Raw genomic sequence first — 19395 nt, forward strand, 5'->3', positions numbered from 1 at the left:
CGTTTGTTTGTATCACCTAAAACTAATCGAGTTAGACATAGGGTTATACTTGTATATACTCCTTGTCTGACTTTTTACCGCCAATATCGGTCAATGTGTGAGAAATATATTTGAAAATCAGAGATAATCTTTTCTTAGTAATCGTATGGCTGTATGTCAAAAGTGGATATACCTAAGATTCATCGCCAATAAGGTATTATTATTACTACTCATGGCATTCTGATAGTCGGAAAGCATTGCTTCACAGATGTTAACGCGCCACTGTTTTCAAAAAAAATTAGTGATTTTTGAATCAATCATGCCTTTTTTAGCCCCAAATGATTTTTTAAAATTGTTTTCACTAATCCTTCCGATATTCCAGCGATGCCAAAAAGATTTCTGACTATTAATCGTCGATTCCCAGGCACCAATTCCTTTACTTTATTGACGTGGTTCTTCGTTTTTGACCCTCCTTGAATAATTTTGATCAATCAAACACACTTGTTCGCGACAAACAATTATCATCGAAGCCCTTTTTTAACATACTGAACGTTTCGACACCAAAAACTTGATTCCGCACACAAAATTTAAAGGAACTTCTTTATTGAACAATTTCACTCATCGTAAAAGTCGCCGAATGCACTTTATGTACTTCAGAAGACAGACGTATACTAAACACTCATGATTGTGTTGATGCGACATTTGGAAGTAGCATAGCCAATACTTAATTTTGCATCGAATCTTGCTCATTGATATTTACTCTCTTGACACATTCCGCGACACTGACAAGATCACTTATAACGTTACAAGTATAAAATATTTAAAAGAAGGTATTGTTATAAAACAACGATTTTATTAATAAAACTGGCACTTCCACCTGACTAATTTCGACAGTTTGGAACATTTGTATGTTGCATGTATCTTTCCATAAAATTTTTCAAATCACACATGTCACAAGTCTTCTTCGGCTGCCGCAACTCACAGATGGCATAATGCTGAGCCATGCAATTCTCATCATTCATATGGAAAATATTATTAGCTGGCCAAAGATGTAAACAATCCTCATTTTGACCAGCATTGTCTGGTTGACCGCCTGACCATTTAGCATAGAGCATTGGACGTCCGTCTTTGAGTGACATAAATTTACCCTCATCGGCCAAATCGGTGGCACCAAGCCAAAAATGTCTTTCAATGTGACCATTCGTGGTTAAATAAAAACTCAGTGCATTCATCTCGGCTTCCGACTCGATTACGACCAAATCGCTATCATAGTTGCGGCAATAAAGCACCGCACTGAACCAATTCATCTGTAATTAAGAGATTTGAATTACATAATTTTAATGTGGAAACTTTAAAGTAAATTACATTAGTAGCAGTGTTTATTAGGTAATATTTACTACCGATCTCTATGAAGGGTTGTGTCTCATTCTCACCTGCAATTCAGAAAGAGTTACAGTTGCAAAAGTAAATGCTTTTTTTTTTGCAGAATGACTCACCGTGATTGGAAATATTAATAGACTGGGGTAAGACCCCCGCAAAGCACAAAATTAAAATAAAATATTGCGTCAATCCCATTTTGGCGTTGATTAATTACTTTATTAACACCGTATTTGCAAACAAGCACAACCGACACCGAAGAATGTTCATCGAACAATGGGATTATAGACTGGAATATCCAATTTATGTAAATTTATTATATTGGATACACATATGTATGAATATGTATATATATATATATATGTACATATATATAATATATATCAAAATTGGATATCCCCGTCTTTATTTTTGTATATACAGATGTCTTTCGTACTTTAGTTGATATGAAGTTTGTATTTTTGTATTTTTTACACGCGCACAATTTAAAAGCTTTGATATTATAGCGTTGTTCGTCTAACGAAAGTGTAGTACATTTCATTATTTGGTTATATTCGTAAAAGTCTCAGAAATATAAACGAAATCTGTTTGCAATGGGTAATTTAAGCAATAGTCCACAGAAAACGTTACAGTTTTCTCTTCTAATAGAACTAGTGGATGTAACCCTTATGACAAGAAGAATCGCTGTCAAAAATTGTCTTAGTAAGTAGCTTCGAGTATTATCAGCTTGAAATATATTCATACCTTCACGAAGGTAGTCTTTTGATTTGAACATTTGAGCTTTAATTTAGCCTATTACCCAAATAGAAAGCCGCTTTTTTTGTACCATACCTACGACGGTCAGGTGTATGTAACCTAATTGATGCCGGATTTTTAGCCGGCAGATGTTAGTTCGGTAATATTCAACAAATTTATTTGGAAACTCTATTTAAGTTGTTTAATGGCTTTCGTAACTCGTAAGATTATTTAGTGTTGTTCTGTCCAAGTTCAGTCCCTCCTTAGTCATTCTCTAATAATATTTTAAGCTTGAGAAAGGAAATATGTTTCATTATCACTTAAGTCTTTTAACCACTACTTGAAAACGCATATACTTGGATGGATTCATGCATACATACATATGTATCTCTATTAATGTATGATAATTAGAAAACAAAATGAAATGTTTTGAATGGGGAACTTTTACTATTAACTTGTGGGAATCAAAACCAGGGAAATACTTTAAGGAGTAAACCTTCAGACACATAAGGTTTGTTAAAAAAACGAAAATCAGTAAGTGAAGTACATATTTCGAAGTTGAGGTAGTGTCGACCCAATTTTACCGTTTTTCTCAATACCACCCACTATTGACAAGCCACATACTAAAAAACCAATTATATAGAGTAAAGTCGCCGTAATATTTGAAAATCCTGATATTAGTTAAATGGGGGCTAGGTCAAGATTTCGCCCAATTTTATCTATTTTAGGCACAAAAATAAACGTTATAAATAAAACATGTTCTCTAATTTTTATTGAGATAACTCAAATCTTGGCAGATATGCTACTGTGATCAAATTGAAAGGTGAATTTTTAATTTATGCTTTGCGTGTTTTTCGAATCGGTAGTACTGTTAGTAACATCTATGCTAAATTTCACGTCAAAATATTGTATCGGGTGATTTTTTAAGAGCTTGATAACTTTTTTTTTAAAAAAAAACGCATAAAATTTGCAAAATCTCATCGGTTCTTTATTTGAAACGTTAGATTGGTTCATGACATTTACTTTTTGAAGATAATTTCATTTAAATGTTGACCGCGGCTGCGTCTTGGGTTTTCCATTCGGAAAGTCCAATTTTGGGCAACTTTTTCGAGCATTTCGGCCGGAATAGCCCGAATTTCTTCGGAAATGTTGTCTTCCAAAGCTGGAATAGTTGCTGGCTTATTTCTGTAGACTTTAGACTTGACGTAGCCCCACAAAAAATAGTCTAAAGGCGTTAAATCGCATGATCTTGGTGGCCAACTTACGGGTCCATTTCTTGAGATGAATTGTTCTCAAGTTTTCCCTCAAAATGGCCATAGAATCATGAGCTGTGTGGCATGTAGCGCCATCTTGTTGAAACCACATGAGTCAACATTTAAATGAAATTATCTTCAAAAAGTAAATGTCATGAACCAATCTAACGTTTCAAATAAAGAACCGATGAGATTTTGAAAATTTTATGCGTTTTTTTTTTAAAAAAAGTTATCAAGCTCTTAAAAAATCACCCGATACAAGTTATCGTTAGTAAATAGTTAATTCGGTTCATCTACAAAACTAATATTGGTAGTTAGGAGGTTTTGCAGGTTGCATAAATCTTTTCATTAAACTTTTCAAATGAAGTGAGTTGTGTGCGGGTTATCGCTTTCACAGATGACATAAGCCTGCTTCGTGCAATCGTGATCATTCATAAGGAATGTTTTATTAATGGCCCAAAGGAGTACACAATCCTCACTTTTGCCATAATCATTTAGCTCACCGTCTGGCTATTTCGCATAAGGCATTGGACGATCGTCTGTGAATGACATAAATTTTCCCTACTTCACCAAATCGGTGACCCCAAGCCAAAACTTTTTACCGACATGACCTTCGTTCGTGGTTAAATAGAAATTCAGTGCATTCATCTCGGCTTCCGACGCGATTACGGCCAAATCACTATCAAAGAAGTGACAATAAAAGACAGCATCGAACCAGTTCATCTGTAATTGAGCAGCTTGAATTATTAAACTGTGAACTAAAAAAAAACAAATATATTCTTCTTCTAAAATGACTCACCGTTATCAGTAAGTTTAAAGATTAATACCCGCGTAACACACAAAATTACAATACAATATTTCACTAACATCGTATTTGGCGGCAATCTCAACCGACACTAAAGAAAGTGTCGCGAAAAATTTAATAATAATCGAGTGGAATGCCCAATTAATATGTGCATGTATGTTTATATATGTATATTTGTTCCAATTTTTGTTGATACCAGGGGTGGCTCCCGAGTAGAATTTTGGGGGGGAGGATTGGAGAACTATATACTTTTGTACTTGGAACTCAAATTCCTTTTTTTTGGCGGAGTGCCACTTATGATGGAAATAATGTATAACTTTTAACTTTTGGGATCCGCATCTGGCTGATACACAGTATATATCTGGTTATTGATTTCTACCCGCTTCATTTCCGTGAGTAGCAATAAAATACCCAACAAATTTTACCGGTTCTGTAATCAAATTGAAAGGTGAATTTTGTTCATTTCATCTTCTTCAAAGTAATCCCATCCCGCTGTAATACACTTATGCCAACGAATTTTCCAGTCATCATAGCACTTGGAAATATTTTCCGTCGTAATAGCCATCAGAGCCTTCTTCGATTCAGCTTTTATATCCTCAATTGAGTGAAAACAGTGTCCTCGGAGTGGTCATGTGAATTTGCTGAACAGCCAGAAGTTACAATGCAGTGGTTGCGGCACGATATTAGCTGAAAATGTGGTAAAATGATCACGAATAACCAATGCGGTATGAGACGGTGTATTATGGCACTTCTTTGTTAAATAAATTTACAATAAATTCAGACAAAGTAAAAATCGAAGAACTCTCTTTTAGAGCCTCACAAAACGACGCGCATCTCAAATACTAATAAATATTTTGACGTGAAATTTAGCATAGATGTCACTAACAGTACCACCAACTCACAGAAAAGAAAATTATCGATTCGAAAAACACGCGTAGTATAAATTAAAAATTCACTTTCAAACGATGACCAAACAGTGCATTTTTCGGGATGCATGGGCAGTTAGCCACCAAGATCATGCGATTTAACGCCTTTGGAGACTATTTTTTGTGGGGCTACGTCAAGTCTAAAGTCTACAGAAATAAGCCAGCAACTATTCCAGCTTTGGAAGACAACATTTCCGAAGAAATTCGGGCTATTCCGGCCGAAATGCTCGAAAAAGTTGCCCAAAATTGGACTTTCCGAATGGACCACCTAAGACGCAGCCGCAGTCAACATTTTAAATGAAATTATCTTCAAAAAGTAAATGTCATGAACCAATCTAACGTTTCAAATAAAGAACCGATGAGATTTTGCAAATTTTATGCGTTTTTTTTTAAAAAAAAGTTATCAAGCTCTTAAAAAATCACCCGATATAAATGATCAGCGTTAAGAGGTGGGTTCGAATCCGGGTGACTATCTGTCCGCCTGTGCAAACTCTAACTTGACCTTAACCTTGGTTGGTATTGCTGATGGGCCTAAGCGGATCATTGCCACGCCCACGAACATCCTATAAATTACCACAATTAAGCACCAAATTATGGTAAAAACTGTAATTTGGCATAGGTGATCGCTGTAACAAGGGGCACATGTGGGCTAAAAATTTTCGAACGTGACCCCATACTGGTTTACTGCAAATATCTGTTAAACCAGTTAAGCCAAACAGCAAAAATCAATCATCTAACAAACAACTGTTCAAGCCCCTAGGTATTGAATATTTGGACCCCAATACCCGTGGCTAACTTTTTACCGCCAATATCGTTCAATGTGTGAGAAATATATTTGAAATTCAGGGAGAATTATTTACTGATAATGATGTGTCTGTATGTCAAAAATGGGTTGAATCGGATGAATATTTCCCTTATCTCTCACGTATCTAATAGAACGGTTTTCGAACTTCCAGATGACTTTATACCGCATATATCGTACAACGTTTGAAATATCTCAAAATGAGAGAGTGTTGTACTGATACCATTGTATCTTTGTGCCCAAAATGAACGAAAACTTAAGACTTTACTTCATATGATTGCTGATGGTATATGAGGTGCCTTAATGAAACCCAGGGAACATTTTATTAGTATGTGGCATGTTAATAGTATGCAGTATTGGCAAAAGCAGTTAAAATCGGGCGCAACATCTTGGGGGCGGCAAAACGATCTTCGATGTTTTTTTTATTATCAGAAAAATATTTCAACAAATTTTTTTACAAAATTTATTATAAAAGATAAAGAGTTGTACACTCACATTGTAATAATCTGAATAACAATGAAAAATATTAATTTTTACTCGAATACTCTTCAGTCTATGAATTTGTCTTATAACCGTTGGATTATATCTTTCTTAAAAATAGTGATAAAGCTTAAAGATGCACTTTTCTAGCTTTGCTCTCACAGTTATTCTTTGAATATAACAAATACTTTTATTTCACCAAATTTTCAAAAATGGTATTTAAAAACTCCAATTCGGGCAAAATTTCCTGCAAATTGTCTCAAAAAAGTACAAGATATAGGGGAAAATGAGTTTTTTCTATGGCTATGGCTTAATAAGATGTCTTGTAAATTTACTATCAATTCCCTCAAAAACCGTATTGCGAGAATTTTGGAACTTCGGAATTTGCGTGGCTTCTAGTTCCTAAATTTTATTTACTTAATATCGAAGATATTTTGTAAAAAATCACTTTTGTTCGAACCAGCTCTTGAAACTTGTAGGGAAGTAGATAAAGGGGGGCGGCAGAACATCCTTGGCCCCGGGCGCCCGAAGTTGTACCTACGCCACTGGTCGTATGCCAACTCTTTAATTAGAAAGTCACCAAAAAAAGGTATTTTTGCCTAGAAAGCACTAATTTTTTTCATTTTATTAAACACCTCTCACTAATTTACTACAATCATATTACGAAACGTATTCGTTCATTTCGGATTTTGATAAATATGTTTGCTATCGTTAGGAAAAATTATATCATTTGTAATATTATAACTGTAATAAATATAATTTTATTTTTTAAGCCAATTTTTTTGTGCTGGAGAGCATTTATTGAGAGAAACAACAAACGATTTTAAATATCTCAAATATTTTAAAAATATTAATTGCACTGAAATTCCTTAATGATATTGATTATCACCGAAAGCTTCTTCCGACATTCGCAACGTTTCAGCACCAAAAATTTGATTCCGCAGGCAAAAATGTAATGGAACTTCTTTGTTGAATAATTTCACTCAGCGCAAAAATCGCTGAATGCACTTTATGGACTTCAGAAAGGCAAGCGTATACTAAACTAATGATTATTTTTACGTGACATTTGGCACAGAAGTCACTGACAGTCATGCAATTTAGAAAAATATATTTCGACGAATAGGTTTCGCTCAAAAATTAAATTGAAAAGTCTTACTATTTTTTGCCCACATTAGTATATTTAAAACAAGATTGTCATTGGTTTTCTTGATTTCCTGCAATTTTTATTATAAAAATGAGTTTTTCTATTTCACCAATTTTCACAGTTCGGAACATTTGTAAATTGCAGGAATCTTTCCACTAAATTTTTCAAATCACAGACGTCACAACCCTTCCTCGGTTGTCGCATCTCACAGATGGCATAAAGCTTAGCATTGCAATTGTTATCGTTCATATAAAATATATTATTAACGAGCCAAAGATGTACACAATGCTCATTATTGCCAAAATTATCCGGTTGACCAGCTGACCATTTGGCATAGGGCATTGGACGTCCGTCCCTAAATGACACATATTTACCCTGCTCCGCCAAATCGGTGACACCAAGCCAAAAGTTTGTATCAACGTGGCCAGCATTCGCAATTAAATAGAAATTTAGTGCATTCATCTCACCTGGCGTCTTGATTACGGCCAAGTCACTATCAAAGGTATGACAGTAAAGGTAAGCCTGGAACCAATTCATCTGTAATTAGGAAGCTCGAATTATTAAATTTTGACTGCAAACACTGAAAGCAAATTACCGTGGCAACAGTATTTATTAAATAATGTTTATTACCGATATCTATAAAGGATATTGTCTCACTACCACCTGCAATTTGGCAATAATTATAATGTAATTAGATAAAAAAACACATATATCTCGAAAGGGACCTACCGTAGTTTGAATTATTTATGGAATCGGTTAAAACCCCCGCAAAACATAAAACTAAAACACAAATTTGTCGAAGTCCCATTTTGTCGTTGATCAGTTATTTTACTAAACCGTATTTTGCAAGTAATCGCAACAAACACTAAAGAATTCTTCCCGAATAATGAGGTTAATGAGGCTGAAGCGTCTTATTTATAGATGATTTCATGTGTTCAATGACATACATTATATCTTTCACTTTAACTGATCTATATTACGTGCTTTTGCATTTTTTCTACACGCGCACAATTTGCAGCGTTTGTTGTTATAACGTTGTTCAACCAAGGGTCGCCCACATCAATATTTTCTAATTCGGGCACGAAAACGTTATTAATTTATATGGCTTTGTAGCGTTTCCCATTACCTGTAACATTTTGGCCGGCTTCATTTATAAGAAATATGGAACAATGATTTCCTCCGCACACTGTTTTCTAAGGCTGTAATGGGGTCTCAATCACTCAAAACATCGCTGAAGAAAATTTTCTTCTGAACAACTTACTAGATCGGTTGGTTCTAACAAGGCGACGCCATATGCCATATCTAACCGAAACAATAAATTTATTGAAAGAAGCTTTTCATTAGGGCATTATCTCGCGTCGTGACTAGACAATTTTTTCGTAGGGCCCAACCGTTACAAAATGTGATCGAAAATTTGGTATCTCTAATAGAATTTTTTCTGAGTTAACCGCAGTGAATGCAGTGGTGACGTGCTTGAAACCATTTTTAAAACATAATAACAAAACTTTTGTATTTTTTTTCCTCTTGAAAAACATATGTATGTTTGTACTTTGGTGAAGAAAGCATTTTTCTTATACGATTGGTTGTTAAATTAGTATAATACCCAAATATAGAACAATAGAACTCAGTTAAAATCCGCATACGGATTTATCCGACCTGGGACTGTTAACTCGGCAGTATTCTTCCAAATTTGTTGAGGCATATTGTCTGCCGCTTCAAAAATAATATTCTGCTTAAAATTAAGTTCAAGTCTTTTAACAGATCGCTATTTTCCCCTAATCGCGGGATGATACAGTTATTTGGTTGCGCCTAAATTCAAGTTTTCCTTTGTCATTGAACAATATTATAAGCTCCAGAATATGGATGTACATGCCATTTTCTGATAATGTCACGTTGCCCCATAATTATGTTTGTGATATCGTTTGTTAGCAATACCATAATACCAGTACTATAGAATTGTATTTGCTATGGTTGATTACATTGAAATGTAGTAAACGCAAATACTAATGTCTAATTCGTAGACTGTAGATATTTAAAAAAAATTGTCAATAATATATACATATGTACATGTCTGTAATGGAGAAAGTAAATATTAGTACTGCAAATTATCATCTAATTTCTGTACAAAAAGTTAAAGGCAATTAATTGCGACAAAGTTTTTGATACACTCAGAAAGCAATGCCAGAGAGAGTCGGAAAAGTATGAACTGCATGCTAGTTCTCAGAGTTTGAAATGTCGATCTGAAGTTTAGTGTGCTAGAAGCTGCACATTTCTCAGAAGCGTCAATTTCTGATCACTATACAAGGTGCGTTTCAAAGTAAACAGAACTTTAAAAAAAAAAGAACAAATGGTTTTTTCGGCAAATTCAATTTACTTTATTCAAAGTAGTCTCCTTCTGCTTCAATACAGATTTTCGCACGGTCCAAAGTATGCCGGTGAAAACCTTTTGAATGGCCTCTACGTCTGCATAACACATTCCTTTCCTTTCGTCAGTCAATTTGTGCGTAACAAACCATGCGCACAGCTTTCATATGCCCAAACGTTCAGTCAAAATGCGATAAATCGATGTTTTGGAGATGTTTAATTCCATTTCCATGAGTTTCAATAATGATTTCAGATGATCTTTGATGAATTCACGCACAGTTTCGATGGAGTTTCCGGTGATCATGGATTTTGATTGACCCACATGTTGATCGTCATTTATGTCCTCACGACCACTTTGAAAACGTTGAAACCACTCGTGCACTCTGCTACGGAATAGGCAAACATCGCCATAAACTTGTTTCATCAATTGAAACGTTTGGAAAAAGTTTTACCATACTGACACTTAAAACGCAATAACTTCACTTCCAATCTATGAAATGTCATGAAATTCTCACTGGACAATCGATAAAGATAGCAGATTCTAGTTTCAAAAAGTCCTGTTTACTTTGAAAAACACTTTGTTTATATGAGAAAAAGTCGATTATCCCTAGGAACCCTAGGACTGACCTTCTATCTGTACCTTTATAACGTCACAGAAGGTGCAAGAAGTTTTGTAGAAGAAACGCTTATGGATGCCCTCAAAAGTTTAATATTCCTTGCCTATGGTGACCGCCATTAGAAGGAAGTATTTTTATGTTGGTCAGATCTGATGTCAAACTCAGGCTCTACAGGTGTATCGTGTTAATATTTTTTCACTGTTAAGACCTGCTCAAAAATAAAGCGCTCAAAATTTTAAATTTTACTGAGAAAGGTGCCTATACCAAAACGGCATAAACAATTCCCGAAATAGAAATGTCAGAACAAGTTTGAGTGAACAATGGCAGTGATTCGTGAACTTGAGAGTATAATCATAAGTCAAGTAATTCACTGCCGATCACCAGTACATACCACATATTTACATACATACATATGTATATACAATTTGAGCACATCAATTCATTTCCGTGGTCGCTTTGTTGCCATTTGTGGCAACTCGCCTCATGCTCATTTAATGTGACGCTGGTCGGTTGGTGTGACATTGATTATGCTTTAGGCTGCGGACATTTGCTTTAATGCTACGCTGACAGTTGCTTCATTTGTCAACACACATACATCCCTGTACGCACAAGCTTCTAAAGAAACGAAATTTCACAACAGATTTGTCACCCTTTTGTTGCACAAAGCCTTTACATCAGTTGTCCAAACGCCGGGTCCGTTTGCTTGTCTGTCTCGCATCCTGTTGGGTCATTATTTGTTGTTCAAAGCCGCTTTCTCGGTTCTCTTTCTCTTGTATTTTCAAGTTTTTCATTATTTTATATGCCGAAGTGTAAAAAGCAAAAACAAAACCAAACACAACGCGATTTTCTTTACTTTGTCTCAGCTCCGCCGTTTGGCTCAAGCGTTCGATCATTCCCAGACGCCATTTTACTCGAAATAGAATTTTAATTAAAAAACATCCCTGCAAAGGCATATTTATTTGCTGCAACGTTGGTGGGCAGTATGTTTGAGAAAGGACTATTTGTTTTGCCATAAAAATACGTATATTTTCGCAGACAATCAATTTTAAGTTTCATTTATTTGGTTTGAGTGCACCATTTTAAAGAGGAGAAAAGTAGTGGAAAGAATTTACATTTGCCCAAATTGCTTGCAATCTGCTAACGGCGCACAGCATTGACTTGGGGTTGAACGTGATTTTTAATTAAAAGCCGAACATTTTAAGTGCTATTATTTACATGCAAACTTTTTCAATCAAAATCGAAAGGAAAATGTGTGCGCCCATCTCTGCCGTGTCCTGTCGTATATAAGTATATATTTTCGCGCAGATTTTTGGTGTCAATAAATGTAATTAAAAGCAGACACTAATGCACTCAAAACTGTTCACTATGGTTTGCATTAGATCACTGAAAGAGTGCTTAAAGCGAACGTTTCGGCGGTTGGCTTAGTTAGCAAGAAATATAGAGCACGACAAGTATGTGAAATGTATTGGGGCATCTGGTCCGCTATTGACCAGCGAATTATTGAATTTATCAGTTTCAAATCCAAGTCTAACTCATTATAAGCCTCATAATTCACTTGTACGTGTATTGGCTTCTTGTCGAGGGTAACAACCAAAGCCTTTGTTGAGATAGTGGCGCCCTTAGTTTCCAGCAGGCAGGCCTATTCACCTGTTCCAGGGCCACTTTTTTCTATAATGCCATTCACCATACTCCCACACCATGTGTTATTATGGAACGGATGACCCTAGTGTAGAGCCAATATATAATCTCATGAGGAGTTGGAAACCATATTTTGGAGCAATGGCTCTTCTGCAGGATGCAATGTATTCTCTCCAGCTTTTTCTACTTCTTTACTGGAGTAGACACCGCTTACGCGGTTATAACCGAGTTAACAACAGCGCACAAGTTCTCCACCTAGTCTTTCCAATGGAGTAAATTTCTTCATCTTCCTCTGCTTCCCCCGGTGGTTAATGCGTCGAATACTTTCCGAGTTGGAGTATTTTCGTCCATTCGGACGACATGACCTAACCAGCGAAGACGCTATCTTTTAATTCAGAATCAGTTTATTAACGGGGAGCTCTTATCTTTCACACAGTACGCACGATAGAACCTTATATGTGAAGTTGAGAAGGTTTATCTTACGATGGTTGGCGCAGATTTTGGGGTCTTCGTTTTTGTGGATTGGGCAGAGCACACTTAAATTTCAATCGTCGGGCTTGCTTGCGTCCGACCTTATTCTAAGAAGAAGCTGATGTATGCTACTTATCAGTTCTTCGGGGCCGTATTTGAATAGCTCGACCGGCAATCTATCAGCCCCCGCCGGTTTGTTGTTTTTCAGACAGGTAATCGCTATTCGAACTTCATCATGGTTGGGCAATTGAACGTCTGCTCCATCGTCATCGATTGAGGAATCGCTTCGCCTTCTGCTAGCGTTATGTGTCGTTCTTCTCTTCTATCGGTGCGTGATAAATTGAAAAACTTCACTTTGTTGCGGATTGTAGCTAGACATTCATCCACCGAGTTGAATACCAGGACTTGGCGACGGGGTTTCTCTCTAACCACGAATCCTACTCCAAATTTGCGCTCCTTTATATAGCCACTGTAGTGAATGCCACAAAAACATACTCGTCTCAGTCCGTGTCCCGTCCATTCCACTTCTTGGACGACGGTGATGTCAGCCTTTATTTCCACAAGGACTTCAACCAGCTGGGTAGAAGCACCTTCACAATTAAGGGGCCGGACATTGCAAGTTCTTGCCCTTAAATCATAGTCTTTATTATGTTTGCTGTGGTCGTCATCAAAATGGGGGTTTCTCTTCCGAGGCTGTTGCTTCATTTTCATTGAGGCGCTTTTTATGGACAGATCCCTAACTCAGTGCAGAACCCTGGGAATCGATGGTTCTTCGCCTTCACTCTTTAGCTCGCCTTCAAATGGATGTTCCTTGGCTTCCCAGACCGGAAGTCGTGAACTGTTTGAGCCATATGAAAAAAAAAATCGTTTCTGACCAAGTTTATGGAGCTCAGAAAACTTTCCTCACTTAAGTGAACTTCTAAACATTACTCCATTTTCCAGCTTGGTGAATTATATCTGAAAGTGGAACTTTTCTTAGAAGGTTATACCTACTTAACTATTTACATATGTCCGTGAAATAGCTCAAACTGTCAAGAATTGTGTAAGCAATTTTGAGAATTATTGTTCTATAAGCAAGTATCTAATCGGCAAATCGTAAATCGGAGAGAATGGTGTGAGAGAACTCTTCGACGCCAAACCGGATATCTTTCCTCGAACTACAATCGGAGGGAATAGTATAAGAAGATTCAAAGTCTCCGAAACTCAGTTCTGTTGTGGCATCGCACATTGATTGCCTAACCGATGGCTTTGAATTGGATAACTCGAGCATTATAACTGATACAGGAACAATTTATTTTATACATAGTACCTCAAGCTGTTTATTTAAAACTCGCAAAAATCGGTCATTTAACCGTATATGATTATTTTCACCGGTACGTCCGCTTAACTTTAAAAAATATTTTTCGAACAAGTAAAATTTTTATACAGAATTTCTTTTGTTTGCTAAGTGACTTATTTTTAAGCAGGATACTACTAATTATTATATCAATATAAATATTACGCAAATATTTATTCGCCCAAATCTCTACACGAATATATGGTGAAGTGATTCCACATGTGTTTGCTTGCATGTATGCTTCAGGCTTATATTCCTGTGGACATTATATTATACACGAGTCAATGATCGCCACTGAGCGCCTGCCCACTGACCATTAGCTTTCCAATGTTAAGCACACGGTTTATGGTTTTCACCGTTAAACCGGACCGGCTAATGAACGTGGTGTGCGGCTGGTGGTGGGGTTGGCGCCAAATGTCGCGCCATCATCCCTATAATTATCGCTTACAGCGCTGCACAGCCATCGGCTGGTGTTTAAGCTGCGGTAATGTGGGGAAATCGCTTAATTTGTTGGTCGTCTGACTAAACTTGCCGCATTTGTTCTGACCAAGTGAACTTGGACGACACATACATACGTATAAACGCACTGGCAACAGTGTGAAATACTTCCGGTTGTACAACAACATTGAACTCTCACTGCAATTTGCTAATTGTATACTTGATTATTTCATAATTAGTAGTCAAGTGCAGGAATTGGGTAACTCGCTCTTCGGTGGATCTTGGTTTTAAGCCACAGTCGGCAGCATTGCTGAAAATATTGATTACTTTAAATGAAAGACATGTGGTTGGGTCTTCTCGCAAAGTATAATAGTTTTGTATACCCGACGGTTTGTTCACCCAAATTTAATCGAGTTAGATATAGAGTTATATCTGTCCTTCTGTCCGTATAAGCGAGAAGTTACAAATATTCCCTTCCATAAAAGGCTGGTATTGCAGATGAGATAATAACATTAAAATACAAAATTGTAATTTTAGAGAGAGGTTATTTCAAGTAGTTGGAAACGAGATTACCGCCGAAACTCACTTAAGTTTTGATAGTTCGATATTCTAGCAACTGTCTTTTTCACGGTAGATCACGAATTTCCAATAGAATTTTGTATATTGATATTTTATGTTAACTTCTTCATGATTAAAAGTGGTCATCAAGCCATTTTTTCTCCATTTTGAGCCTATGATTGTAGTGCTTGGAACCACATAATTCGTGGTCTAACTGTTTTCTTAAGAAGTTTCTATGTATTAAACGGAAATGAATATAGATGTGGCGCTTGATGTCTACACTATATCAAGAAATGTTCGATCGAAATTTTTCCGCCATATCTCTTCATTGTAGCTATAAATGTTTGCGTGATATGCACATTTAGCGTATCAGGGAGCGAGACCATGCCCACTTAAAAATCGCCGCTGATATATCTCTTTACTATAACCCTTTGTAATAAGTTAAAATTAATTTTCGATTAAGTTATTGCAGTTGGTTTCATGGCATATTGTGGGGATATCAATGAGTCGATTTTGTCCATATGCAGTACCTGTATACTCAAAAGGCCAAGAAACATGTTCTTTGTTTTGTGAAGATATCTCAAATTTTATTCCGGTTATCAACCACAAATGTGCACCAACAGAGGGACAGCTACGTAGACATCGGGAATTATATTTACCTCGATCAAGGTTGGATTGAATTAAGTTTCGGGTATTATAAACAATTTTTGAGTGAACAAAACTATTTCTGTTCTTGCGAGCATTTAAAAATAGCCGAAGATATAGTATTACTCAAGTCTTTATCAGGTAATAGCCGATGTAAAACCTTTACTTTTCTTATCAAACTTTTAAAGTTTTTCTTCACAAATCTATTTATATGAACTTAGTGCGCTTCTTCCATAAATTATATCCTATTTGATATCCAGTTTAGATATCCAACTGATTCTCCAGCCTTTATTTGTTGTTGCCCTACAATTGACTGCACCTTTCATGCTCTCATTTACTATAATTGTTCAACGCTACAGCCAATGGTAAGCGGTTCACAATAATAAACTTTGATTTGGCGGAAATTGCAGTTCCGTGCATTTCGAGTGCGCGATTGATAGAAATATTTAGTTGTTAAAAGCACAGTGTCAATACGAAAATTTATTCATCACTCTTATGTACGATACACAGAAATATACCTCTGTCTAATATTTGCCAGACAAATGCATTTCGATTTTCGATAAGCAGAGATATCTCTTGCGAAAAGCGGTCTTTGTGTTGGCCGCTCTCCTATGTGTGATTCACTTCCACTTTTAGCGGCATGACTTTCGACATAAGATGGCGTTCCGATAAGTATACCGTCCCGTGGCGCCATTATCACAATAAATTGTATGCTACACCCTCGTAGACAGCTGAGATCAAAAGTTCAGCTAAATCGGGCTCGGATAAAAATGATAAAAGCAGTTTTGGTTGCAGTTTCGGCTCTTCTTGCCTTTGAATGCACATTGAAATGAAAGATCGCTCAGAGTCATAGAGAGTTGTTGTTGTAGCTGCAGCAAACTGCCGAATTGACAGTCTTTGGCCGGATAAAAATTAAAGTCCATTCCGGTTACGTAGACCCGACTGTTGTGTTCACGGAGGAAATTATAGTCGAATAAGGCGGTTATCCTTGCCATGAAGCAGTACTTTGCTGACCTCCAAAAAAACAGCACTTTGAAGAATAGCTGAAACAATGTTGAGAAATATTTCTTCCAAAATTATCGATTTGTTTTTTTGTGGGTTAACTATTTATCGGACCGCGTTCGTATGTTATTGTTATGTTGGTATCGTTGCGATAGTATAGGGAACCGCAGCGCTCGAATTGAAGTCAAAGTCAACAAGCGACACTTGATTAGCAACGGCTGTTTATGAATGAATGGCTTGGCCATTTATTTCGACTACATTCACCGCAGTCTTTATCGTCAATTTCAGTGCAAACCAGCTAAACTGTTTGATAGGCATCATTAATTAAGGAGCTACTAAGTTCGATCGAAAAGCGGGTAAAGTGCTTACAGACAAAAGATAAATTGTTCATTTCAGTTCTACAGTTCGTGTTAGATCACAAATATATCTGGAATATCGGTGAATAAAATTTACCAAGCAGGTGGCTAGTTGTATTTTATAGGTACATATATCACAAAAAATCTAATTAAATTTTATTTCTTAAGCTGAGAACATTGATTTTCGTCTTTACTTAGGCTGTTGAAAACAGAGTTGCTATTTGATGGTTATAAGCCTACGCACGCCTTAAAATTGTCTTATGCTAATATAAATATGCCAACACTTAATTAAATTTACCATACAGTTGTTACAAGCCTCGGCTGGGATGGCTTTCAGGGTCTTTAGATTATTTTTGGAGACCATTCACTACATTGTTGGACAGTTTCGACGTCACGTTCATAAAGCCACGGTTCCTCACCTGTATTGATACAATTGATGAATGTGGGGTTCTCAGCCTCGTTTTCAAGCATCAGTTTTGTCACTTCTACTCGACGTTGTTTTGTTTTTGTTTTTGGTACGGGTCTAGCATTGACTCAGTTCATACCACAATATTAACCGAAATGTGTTGAGTCGACCCATTTTCTCTGATACAAACATGCCGATTTCAAGCAATGTTTCATTAACTTTTTCAATTAAGCAAGTTTTTGATGTCTTCATGAGCCGTGTTCCAGTAGATGTATAAAATTTCCAGCAAATTCGTTGTTAATTTTTTCCATGGTAAAAATCGCCATACAAACTTTTGGTGTCAAAAACATAAAACAAATAGTTTATATGTACTTCTTTTTTTTATTGGCGTAGACAACGCTTACGGAGCTTTAGCCGAGTTTACAACAGCGCGTCAGCCGTTCTTCCTTTTAGCTATTTGGCGTCAATTGGAGATTCCAAGTGTAGCCAGGTCCTTCTCCAGACTAGGTGGACTAGGTTCAACAGAGTGGAGATCTTCCTTTGCTTACCCCGGCGGGTACTGAATCGAATACTCTTGGAGCTGGAGTATTTTCATCCATTCGGACGACATAACCTAGCTAGCGTAGCCGCTGTCTCCTAATTCGCTGAAATATGTCATTGTGGTCGTATATCTCGTACAGTTGATCGTTTCATCGAATGCAATATTCACTACTTCTAATGCGCAAAGATCCTTAATCTTCGGCAAAACCGTTCTCTCGAACAGTCGTAACGTCGACTCATCAGACGTTGTTATCGTCCAATTTGATCTTTGTTCATCGAGAGATCTTACAGTTCGAAGTATCACCTGTTCTTAAGACTTGTTCTGCGTTGGATTTTGAAGCTGACCTTGATGTTAGTTTTAATGCTGGTTCCAAGACAGACAAAATTGTGAACTATATGGACTAGAGCGGGTCAAATTGAATCAAATAGTATTAAGTTTTTATTCATGAAAGTGTAATGTTTATTGGTTTTCTATATTATTTCGATGTACGGTCCCACTTAGAGAAAATTTTGTACAGAGGTTTGCAGCTTTTCACACTTTAAGCTCAAAGATGTTATAGGTCGTTCGATTCACTGCTATGTATTGATTGGCAAAGAAAGAAAAACTAACGTAATTTTGGTATAATCAACAACTCAGAGAAGACTCACTGAAGGAAAATATTTATTTAAAACAAAATTGTTTAATATTACTATGTATCCCCAAAATTTCACACCTGTCTCACCTCATCAAGGTTGGGGTGATTTTATTGCAAGCAATGCAGTTATGCCTTAGATGCACAGACATTTCCGCGCTTGCGTTCGCATTCCGCCAGCGAGGTGCCAACGAAATCGTTAAAAGCTAAACTCAGCTCAAAATTCTGGCCGCGAAAGCACAGCAAATAGCAGTTAAAGTAAGTACCTGCTTCAACTGCATGCCCAGAATTGAGGAACACACACACACATTGTTGCAGTATAGGCTACCCTGCCTGCCTACCCCCTACATATGCGTTTTTGACTGCCAAGCAATCCTCTTCCCCCACCCTGCTTACTTGTGTGTGTACTTATATGTGTGTATACTATATGTCTGTATTGAGTATCCGACTCGTCACTTGCGCCGTCTAACAGGTAAATGCAGTTATGCGCTGTTTGCGAACTTCAGTGCAACACATCGCTCAAATTATTGGCTTTAAAGTGGCAACACTGATTTACTCATTCACATGTCAGCTTTTGACAGTTGCTACTCGTAACTGACTGACTAACTGTCGGATGGTGCATTTACACCATACTCCTCCCCTTCCATATTTCCTGCGCGCTTAAAACGCTATTTGTTAATATTCGAACGTCAAGTTCGCACGACAAGCCTCGCGAAGGATATGGTTGCATTGCTTCCGTTCGCTCGAAAGTTGTTGGCAAAATAGCTGAGGCACTACACCTTTATTGAAACATATACTATGTATATATCATAAGTACATGTGAGTGTGTGTGCATGTGTGTGTTTGCTCAGGTGGCAGCGGTGCGGTTGGCTGCTCAGTCGCGCAAAAGTA

At 36.8% G+C, this 19395-nt stretch overlaps 3 protein-coding genes across 7 annotated transcripts in view; 1 reads left to right on the forward strand and 2 right to left on the reverse strand.

Moving 5' to 3' along the window:
• LOC120767408 (zonadhesin-like) overlaps nucleotides 1-19395 on the forward strand; it is an 83203-nt gene that overhangs the window by 48142 nt on the left and 15666 nt on the right. The gene's annotated exons all lie outside the window — the stretch shown is intronic.
• Nucleotides 813-1588, reverse strand: LOC120767418 (C-type lectin 37Db-like). The gene is made up of 3 exons (XM_040093461.1): nucleotides 1476-1588; nucleotides 1345-1412; nucleotides 813-1286 (listed from the first exon to the last, which is right to left on the reverse strand). The coding sequence occupies exons 1-3, from the start codon at nucleotides 1552-1554 to the stop codon at nucleotides 861-863; spliced, it is 573 nt and encodes a 190-aa protein (XP_039949395.1). The 5' UTR covers nucleotides 1555-1588; the 3' UTR covers nucleotides 813-860.
• On the reverse strand, nucleotides 7519-8362 carry LOC120767414 (C-type lectin 37Db-like). The gene is made up of 3 exons (XM_040093455.1): nucleotides 8231-8362; nucleotides 8097-8164; nucleotides 7519-8038 (listed from the first exon to the last, which is right to left on the reverse strand). The coding sequence occupies exons 1-3, from the start codon at nucleotides 8307-8309 to the stop codon at nucleotides 7607-7609; spliced, it is 579 nt and encodes a 192-aa protein (XP_039949389.1). The 5' UTR covers nucleotides 8310-8362; the 3' UTR covers nucleotides 7519-7606.

Source organism: Bactrocera tryoni, chromosome 2 (assembly GCF_016617805.1).
Source record: "Bactrocera tryoni isolate S06 chromosome 2, CSIRO_BtryS06_freeze2, whole genome shotgun sequence".
Taxonomy (NCBI): Eukaryota; Metazoa; Arthropoda; class Insecta; order Diptera; family Tephritidae; genus Bactrocera; species Bactrocera tryoni.

Bases quoted from the DNA above. Each gene is read 5' to 3' on its own strand.
- LOC120767418 (XM_040093461.1), bottom strand. From the start codon at position 1,554: ATGGGATTGACGCAATATTTTATTTTAATTTTGTGCTTTGCGGGGGTC. The intron at 1,413-1,475 runs GTGAGTCATTCT...TCTGAATTGCAG, and splicing joins TATTAATATTTCCAATCACG to GTGAGAATGAGACACAACCC. The intron at 1,287-1,344 runs GTAATTTACTTT...TCTTAATTACAG, and splicing joins TAATAAACACTGCTACTAAT to ATGAATTGGTTCAGTGCGGT.
- LOC120767414 (XM_040093455.1), bottom strand. From the start codon at position 8,309: ATGGGACTTCGACAAATTTGTGTTTTAGTTTTATGTTTTGCGGGGGTT. The intron at 8,165-8,230 runs GTAGGTCCCTTT...GCCAAATTGCAG, and splicing joins CATAAATAATTCAAACTACG to GTGGTAGTGAGACAATATCC. The intron at 8,039-8,096 runs GTAATTTGCTTT...TCCTAATTACAG, and splicing joins TAATAAATACTGTTGCCACG to ATGAATTGGTTCCAGGCTTA.